Genomic DNA, 11039 nt, shown 5'->3' with positions numbered 1-11039 from the left:
CCTTATTTGCCCTCAGTGCCTGGCACTCAGTAAATGTTGGTTGGGAGCTATGTTTGCTAATAACATACAGTATTTCATTAAACAAAGGCAGGTCTCTCATTCATGAAGTTATACATATCAAAAATCAGTGTGTAGCCACACAGAGAATCTGATCAAACTATAAATATTGGGTTTGGGGGTAGCTGGGCCTCAAATTCGATTCAAATCTATGAATATTTACTGAGCATTGATTATGTGCCTAGGACTGTTCTAGAAGCTGATGATACAAAGAATTTGTTGCAATCTCTACCCTGAATGAGACTACAGTCTAATGAAAAGTCAGACTCAATAAACAGTATAAGAACAGTGATGGAGGTATATCCTGGGTGCTCTTCAGGCAAGGGAGAGGGTGAGGGAAGGTAAACTAGACGTGAAGTGGTAACTCTTAGAGACTCTAGCACAGAAGCAAAGTGCACCCCAGGATTATGACCACATAACAGACCAAAGTGTCCCTGGATGCCTAGCCTCGCAAATGGACCAGGTTTCATCTCCCCTATCATTGAAGCAACACTTAACTAAAAGAATCAGATTTCACATAACAGCCCTGTACGCCTAGTCTAGCAAATGGACCAGGGTTTATCTCCCCTGTCATCGAAGCTACACTAATAGAATCAGATTTCATTTCTTGCCAGATTCTTAGCTAGATTGAAAATCTGGCTAACTGCCACTGGTCTGAGCCAAAGGGGAACAAGTTGTCACAGATCTGCCCCTCACATAAGGGAAACTTAACTTTTCCATCTCATCTCCACCAACCCCTCTCCAAAGGCTCCCCACCAGGAAAGAGGCATTCTGGGCACATGCAACAATACTTTCCTCCCCTCCTCCTAAGATTCATGCTTGCCTCCCTGACTTTGCTCATGCTCATTCAACTAGCCAGAGATCATCCCATCCCAAGAGTAGCAAAGGCCTACTCTTTGGTCCAGGTAAATGCCAACAAATACCATTAAAACTTTTAAGATCTCTCCCCCAAGCAAAACTAATTTATACCTATTCTGGGCTCGTTAGCATCTTACTCACAGTGCTACTTCCATTCCTTTTTGATTTGACACCCCTTTGAGGTCAGTAGCCATGCTTTTATTTAACCTGACAGCTCTCTCCCACCCACCTGGTCCTTGTCCAATATTTGGCACATGGTAAATACTAAATAAAGAATACATCAAATATTTTATTCCATCAGAGAGTTCTTTTTCTCATTTACCTGGAGGGCCTCTCTCTTTCTCTCCTGGCATGCTGTGCTCGATAAGTTCTGATGAGGAAAAAGATGACAGCAGAAGACAGCAGAAGCAGTCCAACCACCGAGGCTATGGTGATGCCTATGACCAAGGGCTCAGACACAAACTCCTCACAGTGCTCTCCTCGGTACCACCAGTTCTCACCCACTCTGCATCTGTAACCAACGGTCCAAAATCTGAATCCGTCTGCTCAGGGTAACACTTAACAGCAGAAACTTCAGAGGGATCGAGAAAAGGTAGAGAAATAAATGCTGACCACAGGAAGCTTTATTACACAGTCAAATATGCAGGTTAAATGGCCATACAAGTCAAGGCTGTGCATAATGCCTGGCAGAGACCTAACAGGCCCTCAATAACTATAAATGATTGAACAAAATATTGAACAGATTTAAAGTATTTAATACCTCCATATATGCAGATAACAGAATAGCAGGCCCAGGAAAGGCAGAGCCTGGCATTAGGTCACACGATTAGTCAGCTACAGAGCCGGGTCTAGAGCCCAGGCCTGCAGACTCCTCACGTCCTTTCACCATACTAAAGAGGTCCTTCAAACCCCAAGGGCTCAGACTGGTGAGAAAACATTTTCAATCCCCACAGCAGGAAGGAAATCACTGCATTTCAAAATAATATTCATATCTCTGAACACTAAGAGATTATTTTTACTCTTAGTAATCTAACTAAATTGTATACTTTTTTCCCCGCATTCTAACATTTTATTCTAAAATAATTGTGAACTTACAGAGAAATTACAAAAATAAAAATAAGTAACACAGAAGCACTATCATACTCTATGCAAATTCACATTTTCAACATTTTTAATGCATTGTTTGAAGATGCTACATAAGAGTAGGGATATTTTCTTACATAACTACTGTTAATACTTTCTCATGTGGAAGAGGCTAGCTCATTTCTACCTGTCTCCTCTGTTTTTGGCATCCATGCCAACATTTTCCCATTTTGACTTTACAAATGTATGTTTCTCCTGTTATCCTCAGCATCCTCTTCTCTTACAACCATACAGCTTGGCTGTGTGTGGTTCACAGGCTAATTTGTTCGCCTTTGTTTAGGAGGAGTGGCAGGAAAGGGTGTTTAGGCCGACTGAGTCTGCTTATCTACAACATTCCCCTTTCTTCTACCTTTAAAAATGGACCTCAGGTGTACTTAACAAAATAGTTTTGTCTCTATTTTGAATACTTCAAATACGTGCTTTTCTTTATTTTTTAATGAATACTCAGTAGGACTAAAAGGAGTCCAAAGTCATTAAGAATATAATCCAAACAGAACAACAAAATTCCTTCATTTTCACTTTATGCCTAAACCTCACTGAAACACCTTACAATCACCATTAAAACCTATAACACAAAGCTCTCCAACTATTCTAAGTAGGAGGACATATTTTAAATAATATAGAGGTGCCTAAAAATGTATACACATTTTCAGAAAAGAAAAAATGGTACTCATATTGTACTACTCAGTATATAGCAATAATAAAAGATGAATATAAGTCACATTGGTACCTCCTATAATTGCAGAAGTCAAATGTAACTTGAGTATTATAATGTCAATAGAGCTTTTTTCCTATCTTAAAATATATATACATTTATTTTGTACTCTCTGTATTTTTTATAGCTCCCTAATGCATAAAATAACCAACTGAACTAGGCAAAATCCTGTCCTATTAAATGACTTGGTTTTTACATGATAATTAGATGTCACCCATCTATTGGCTAGATGTAATTTCTATAATAAATATTATAATAATTATCCAAAAATTACAAATGCAGACCCCTTTTCTTTAGAGGAAGTACCTATAGCCTGCATAGCTAAATTCCCCCAACTACAGCATACCTACAAATGGCTCCATGCCCAGGCATAATGTCACACTTCCCATCGTTCAAGCAGAAGTCAGGCTGTAGGTCACAGACACTCTGACAGGGCAGTTCTTCCACACTCAAGTACCCAGGGTAGCATCTGCACTTTGCTTCTCCACTCCAGGGGTTGACCAGACACTCTGAAAATTCATTGCATGCCTGAAACTTGCAAGGGTTGGCTTCATCACCTAAAACATCAAACAAACCAAAGAATAATACAAGGAAAAGCAAAACACAGAAATTGGGGATCTAAATTAAATTAAAATTAATTAAATTGCAGATCTAAATTAAACACAGTTCTGCCTACCCTAACTTGCTATAATTGACTGCCACTCTGCAAACACTGCTACATGTCCTACACAACACCGAGAATATGAGGTGGGGAGGCCAGAGAAGAACTGGTAGGAGCCTAGGGGATGGATATAGGCCAGTAAGATTAGTCTAGGAAGAGTCAAGATTTGCAGAAACCAATGTTAGAAAAATAAGCCAGCCCCACACCTCCTCAGGCCATTTCCAATAATATTTTGGCTTCAGTAACTTTATTTTTCATTGTTGGGGTAAAGGAAAATAACTATTTTCAAAAATTTATTAGGACGGCTCAGTGCCTGTAGCTCAGTGGCTAGGGCGCCAGCCACATACACTGGAACAGGCAGGTTTGAATGCAGTCCAGGTCTGACAAACAACAATGACAACTCCAACTGAAAAATAGCTGGTTGTTGTGGCAGGCTCCTGTAGTCTCAGCTACTTGGGAGGTTGAAGTTGCTGTGAGCTGTGATGTCACAGCACTCTACCCAAGGCGACATAGTGAAACACTGTCTCAAAAAAAAAAAAATTAATTAGGACAATAACTGTGAAAAATGGTCGAAGACATTGACCATGGATGGGCCTTTCTTCCACCCTGGCCTCCCCATGTTCCTCACTGTTGTGTGGCAATCCATAAATGCCAAATGGGCAAATGCTGACTCAGACACTGAAAACAGAGGAAATTGGTGGAACTGATCCATAAGAAGCACCCATATGAAAAAGTGTAAAGTTTAGCTAGAAGCCTACAGGGAATAAAAAGAAATAGCATAGTGTCTTAGTTTACAGAAAAATTAATGTCACTTTGAAAAGCAATGATTTCTTGCTAGTCTAGAAATTAAAGACAACTTGGCACAAGGCCATCCCCTTGGAGTTTGAATGATCTCAGAAGCTGATCTCCTTTGGTCCCATGTGGGAATAGGGGGCCATACTGGGTTGAATAGTGTTCCCTAAAAGTTCATGTTCACCAAGAACCTCAGAATATGACCATATTGGGAAGTAGAGACTTTTTAGATGGACCAAATGAAGAAGAGCCATACTAGACATTAATCCAGTTAGGTAGACCCTAATCCTTGTAAGAGAAATATTTGGACACAAAGACACAAGCACACAGGAAAGAAGGATATATGTAGACAGAGGCAGAGACTGGAGCAATACACTGACAAGCCACAGGATATCAAGAAGGATATCTTCACAAATCTCAGAAGATAGGAAAAGGCGAGACAGGATCCTTCTCTAGAGCATTCAGAGAGAGCGACAGTGATTTTGAACTTGTAGCCTCAAGAACCCTGAGAGAACAAATTCCTATCATTATAAGCCACCTAGTTTGTGGTTGTCTTCTCAGCAGCCCTAGGAAACTAATGCAGGGGACCACTGCCAAGGTGCTTACACAACAGCAAAGCAGACAAATGTGCTGCAGAGGGGCAGTTTCGACAGGGCACTGAACAGCAGGGTTTCACTATGCATTTCCTAAGGCTTCACCTCTATATACTAGTATTCAGTCTGTGATTTTGCAATCAAAAAGTAATATAATCCTGACCAGCAGTGAGGAATGAGAGTGTATACTGAGGCTGGGGAGATGGCATTGCATAGATTCACTTTGTTAATGGAAGTTCCAGAGTTTCTGGGACATTACATGTGAAAATAAATTAGGCAAGAGAAAAGTCTTGCTCTATGCTGGCATGGTGGCTCATGTCTGTAACGCTAGCACTCTTGGAGACTGAAGGGGGAGGATCCCTTGAGCTCAGAAGTTTAAGACTAGCCTGAGCAAGACTAACACCCCATCTCTACTAAAAATAGAAAAATTTGACAGGTGTATACACCTGTAGTGCCAACTACCTGTGAAGCTAAGACAGAAAGATGGCTTGAACACAGGAGTTTGACATTGCTAAAGCTAGGCTGATGCCACAGCACTCTAGTGTGAACAACAGAGGGAAACTCTGCCTCAAAAAGGGTACATGTCAAATCTACTGGGCAACGCCTGTGGCTCAAAGGAGTAGGGCACCGGCCCCATATGCCAGAGGCGGCAGATTCAAACCCAGCCCCGGCCAAAAACTGCTCAGAAAAAACAAATCTACTAAGTATAGAGTATAAATATCTTAACACAATAATTAAGAAAGTGTGGTGAAGGCTTTGTTAACCAGTTTGATGAAAGTATTTCAAATTGTATATAAAACCAGCACATTGTACCACATAAATGCATTATTGTATACAGCTATGATGTACTTTTTTAAAAAGTCTTTTCTCTAGCCAATTTTGAGATAAAATAATTTAATCCAAGGGCCTTTAACTAAAAATATAGGTTGAGTGCTTCTCATATGAAATGCTTAGGACCAGAAGTGTTTGGATTTCAGATTTTTTTTCAGGTTTTGAAATATTTGCATGTATATAATGCAGTAATGTGAGCTACAACCCAAGTCTATACACAAAATTCATTTGTTTCATATACACATCATACTCATAAACTGTAGGTACTTTTATACAATATCTTAAATTGTTTTGTGCATGAAACAAAGTAAGTGCACATTGAACCATTAGAAAGCCATGGTGTCCCTGCCTCAGCCACTCATGTGAACCATTTCTGGTTGTGTGGGATCACCAGCAAGCTGTGTATGGAAAAGACCTAGTGGACTGAAGGGGTCAGGAAGGGTCTTTTGTTTCTTTGAGGGTGCTGAATAAACTGTGTTATGAGCCTGAGTTTTGACCGTGACTCTTCATATGAGGTCAGATATAGAATTTTCCATTTGTGGTGCCAGAACTCAAAAAGCTTCAGATTTTGGAGCATCTCAGACTTTCAGATTAGGGATGCTCAACCTGCAAACATGTAGTAGGAAAATTTGATTTTAAAATATTAAAACTTTGTGACCATTCTGTGGGTGTGGGTGAGTGTATGAGAAAAATGTGATCTAAATTTTCTGTAGAATAAGAAAAAGATATAGCTATTGAAAAAAGATAAATGTTGCTTGTTTTGCTTCCAACCAAGGGGAAAGATCAAACCTATGGCTTGTTTCTAGTCTTTTGTGCTATTAAAGGAGAATGCCCAGATAGTTGGCCCTATGTTTAGAAAAGTACCTTGATGACTCTATGGGGAAACAAAGGTAGAAATATAGCTAAATTTGCAATGGGAAAAAGGAAAATGAATGGTAGAATTACAGTTACAATGAATTATATTCTGGTTTTCTAGGCACAGCTTAGGGAAGGATTAATGGGTCCAGAAAAATGAGCATATAGGAAATGCAAAGAAAGACTGGAAAGATAGCTTCATGGCTTGAACAATATAGTAGCTAGCTGGGTCCTGGGGGCCAAGTTGGCCAATAAGAAATGTCCTTGACAGGGTGGCTAAGGAATTTTAGGATGGTGACACCTAACTAGTATTTTTAAACCACTTTCTGTACGGCAGTAAAGCCTTCTCTATTATCCTCATACTATGTACCATTAGCAAATATCTCTAGAACTGCCTTGTGTTAGAGTTATTTTGGGAAAATCCAAACCAGTACTATGAATTGCATTAGGTTAACATAAATAACAACTGCAGGGTCAAGACACATGTGAGACTGAAAATTTAGCAGAGGGAACTCAAGACTGGAGATAATGGAGGAATTGTTAAGTTCCCTAACAATGCTGAGAGGCATTAAAAGGTGGGGGGAACATAGGTACTAGTTTTACATGGTACATGGGAGGGATTCATGATGGTTCATTTGAATAGGAAAAGGAAAGGTGACACTATAAATCTGGATGACTTTGCATGCAACTGACAAGTAAGTTATATACAACATTGAAGTAAATGCATTTATTTTTTTGTAATTCTCTTTAAAAAGAAGTGGATGAAAAAAAAGAAGTGGATAGCATTTTCAAAAGTTTTATAAATCATAACTGTTCGCATTTGTATACATGCATGTTATTTGTTTAACCCTTAGAATTGCCCTTTGAAATATATAGGCCAGGCAATATTATTCCTATTTAATATATGTAGGACTAAGGCTTAGAGATAAGCTTCTCTAGGGTCACACAAATGATAAATGGCAGAACAGTGACCAAAAAAGTCAGGCCTTCCAAATTAGAATTAATTGTTTCTTCCACTATACCACATGGAAAAGAATGTGCAAATGGCCTTAGAAAACATAAGTGGCAAGAGACCAGATAATTGAGACATTAGCTAAATCATTTTCCTCACTTTGAATGAGTAACAGTCCTTCAAGGAATTCAAAGCAAAGAACGTTTGCTTCTTTCCCAGTGAAAGAATAGCACTTTCTTTCTAGAGTAAAAGACACTGAAGGAAAATAGCTTTCTACAGAGGCTCCCATCCAGAAGGAGACTTTAAGGACAGAAATTTAGCAAGTAAGCCGATGGTTTGGAGCTGAGCCAAGAGAGAGATTGAAGAATGCACATCATCCTTGCTGAGCTGAGCTGCAACCCCAAAAATACAATCAAAAGGTACAAAATCCACCACCAAACAGATGGGAGTCCTCTCCCCCATAAGGGCTCACAGTTTACTCCATACAAACAAGCGAGCAGAATTCAAACATCCTCCCACTCTACGTCATGGGAGAGACTCCCTAACAACTGGACCTCCTACCCCTACTAGGGTGCCACATCACTCTCCTGACAGGCATAAAACTATAAAACTGTATAAAACTGTTTATATTCTCTACCTGCAACTCTGAACCCCCAGGACTCCCTGCCACTCTCACCCTGGAGGTTTGTCACCCATGGAGTTCAGATCCTTGGGCATTTCCTTGAGAGGAGTGGAGGGGGAAAGGGCTGGTGCTGATCTGTACTGACTCTGTGGCACGGGAGTGAGGAGAAGACAGTCAGCTGAGCGGGAACCATACAGGAGCTGCAGTATCCTGAGTTGCAGAGCAGCAGCCACAGCAGCAGGAAAGGCTCATATCCCTGAGGCCATTGCAGATAGACATGCCCTGTCTCTCTGGGCAATCAGAGGTTCCAGGCATTTTGTCCAGTGGCAGCCACTGGTACAGTGAACTTGGGAAGTTCTGTGAGTAAAGAGAATGTCCTAAGGGCAGTACCAACTTGGGTGGAGCACAGGGACTAGAATACACCCAGCTCACAGACTTACAGGGAGGGGTTAAACCAGAAGATGCCTTACCTGACCATAATAGCACCTAGCACCTAGTTGCTCACTAGAGTGAACTGGGTCACAGCCCTGTGGGATTACCAATGACTGAGTACAAGGTGGGGAAGGAGGCATCAACCATCCCAGACTAATTCATTTGCTGGGTGGGTCCTTCTGCCCTCACAGAGCACTGGAGCGAGTCATATCTGAGCTGCCATCAGACCCCTCCTATCCACTTGCCAGAGACTTTTTGAACTCTCCCACCTGACAGTGGTGCTGACTGGGACAACTGATTTGGACCCCTAGAACCAGGCAACTCACCCAAGGACTATCCAAAGTGGCACCCTGGGTGTATGGTTGAGGGAAGGTTTGAATTTCCTTGACCAATTATTATTTGTGGGGGGCAGGGTGACTTAATTGCTGGTATTTCTCCACAGCTGAGACTTCAACCAAGAGTAACTGATTCACTAGGGTAGGACAGAGACCAGCTGAAAATAAGACAGAGCCATTTAGCCCCCACCACACCAAGTAGGTCCCCAATCTCTTAGGCCATAATACCGTACAGGTCCTTGACAAAGCTCAAGAGGAAAAGCCAAATGGGGTAAAATAATCCTGGGGCAGAATCAGCAGAAAAACTCTGGTAACCTGAATAACCAGAGTAGATTAACGCCCCTCCAAGAAAGGATGTGGCAGATGCAACTGAAGATCTCCTTCATAAACAGATGGCTAAGATGTCAGAAATTGAATTCAGAATTTGGATTGCAAATAAGATTAATAGAGTAGAGGCAAAGATAGAATTAGAAATTCAAGGAGCATTCCAAAAGTTCACTCAAGAATTCAACGAATTCAAAGACAAAACCACCAAAGATTTGAAACATTTTAGCAAGAGATTGTAGCCCTCAAAGATCTGAAAAATATGGTAGAATCCCTTGGTAGTAGAATGCAGCAGGCAGAAGAAAGGATCTCAGACACTAAAGACAAAGCTTTTGAACATGCCCTAGCATCCAAAGGGGAACAGAAATGGAAAGCAAAAATAGATCATTCTCTCAGAGAGCTCTGGGATAATTTGAAGAAAGCTAATATTTGCCTTATAGGAATCCCTAAAGGTGACAAAGTTGCTTCACAAAACACAGAGGCTCTTCTTCATAAAATTATAAAAGAAAACTTTCCAGAAATGCCAAGAGATCCTGAAATCCAGATGGCAGACAGCTTCAGAACCTCAGCACGACTCAACCTGAATAAGACATCCTCCAGGCACATCATAATTAACTTCACTAAAGTTAATATGAAAGAGAAAATCTTGAAAGAAGCGAGACATAAGGAAACCATAACCTACAAGGGGAAGAACGTTAGAATAACTGCAGATCTCTCTGCCAAAACCTTTCAGGCAAGAAGAGGGTGGTCATTGACATTTAATCTCTTAAAACAAAATAACTTTCAGCCCAGGATCCTGTATCCAGCTAAACTGAGTTTCATTTATGATGGAGAAATTAAATACTTTACTGACATCCATGCATTGAAGAAATTTGCCATAACTAACCCAGCTAGCCAGGATATTCTCAGACCTATTCTCCATAATGATCAGTGCAATCCTCCACCACAAAAGTAAACTAACTCAGAAACTATTGATCAAACTCCAACTTCTACAGTGGTGAAAGGATTAAAAACGTCTATTGGACTTTTGAACACCTCAATACCTAACATTTCATCAGGCTTATCAATAATTTCAATCAATGTGAATGGCTTGAATTGTCCCCTAAAGAGGCACAGATTGGCTGATTGGATACAGAAACTCAGATCAGACATCTGCTGTACACAAGAATCTCATCTTATCTTAAAAGATAAATATAGACTCAGGGTGAAGGGATGGTCATCTATTATCCAGGCTAATGGAAAGCAGAAAAAAGCAGGCATTGCAATTTTATTCGCAGATACGATAGGTTTTAAACCAACAAAAGTAAGCAAAGACAAGGATGGCCACTTTATATTTGTTAAGGGTAATACTCAATATGATGAGATCTCAATTATCAAAATCTATGCACCCAACCAGAATGCACCTCAATTTATAATCGACACTCTAACAGACATGAGCAACTTGATCTCTCCCAGCTCCATCATAGTCAGAGATTTTAACACTCCTTTAGCAGTGTTGGATAGATCATCTAATAAGAAGCTTAGCAAAGAAATTTTAGATTTAAATCTAACTATTCAAGTTTTAGATTTAATAGACATCTACAGAACATTTCATCCTAACAAAACTGAATACACAATGTTTCCCATCAATCCACGGAACATATTCCAAAATTGATCACATCTTAGGTCACAAGTCTAACCTCAGCAAATTTAAAAGAATAAAAATTATATCTTGCATCTTCTAGACCATCATGGAATAAAAGTTTAACTCAATAACAACAGGAATCTGCAGACTCATACAAAAACATGGAAGCTAAATAACCTTATGCTGAATGATAGATGGATCAGAGACGAGATCAAGAAGGAAATTACCAAATTTTTAGAACATAA

At 40.1% G+C, this 11039-nt stretch overlaps 1 protein-coding gene across 1 annotated transcript in view; it reads right to left on the bottom strand.

Annotated features, from left to right (window-relative positions):
* IMPG2 (interphotoreceptor matrix proteoglycan 2) overlaps positions 1-11039 on the bottom strand; it is an 87814-nt gene that overhangs the window by 1020 nt on the left and 75755 nt on the right. Inside the window, exons 16-17 of the mRNA XM_023508059.1 lie at positions 3120-3330; positions 1238-1426 (exon numbers count right to left, since the gene is read on the bottom strand). Of these exons, the coding sequence (XP_023363827.1) occupies positions 1238-1426; positions 3120-3330 (400 nt within the window). The remainder of the gene's footprint in view (positions 1-1237; positions 1427-3119; positions 3331-11039) is intronic.

This window comes from Otolemur garnettii, unplaced genomic scaffold, assembly GCF_000181295.1.
Source record: "Otolemur garnettii isolate 467f Iridium unplaced genomic scaffold, OtoGar3 scaffold00220, whole genome shotgun sequence".
Taxonomy (NCBI): domain Eukaryota; kingdom Metazoa; phylum Chordata; class Mammalia; order Primates; family Galagidae; genus Otolemur; species Otolemur garnettii.
Note: the sequence above shows the minus strand (reverse complement) of the source record. Positions and strands in the feature narration are given on the sequence as shown.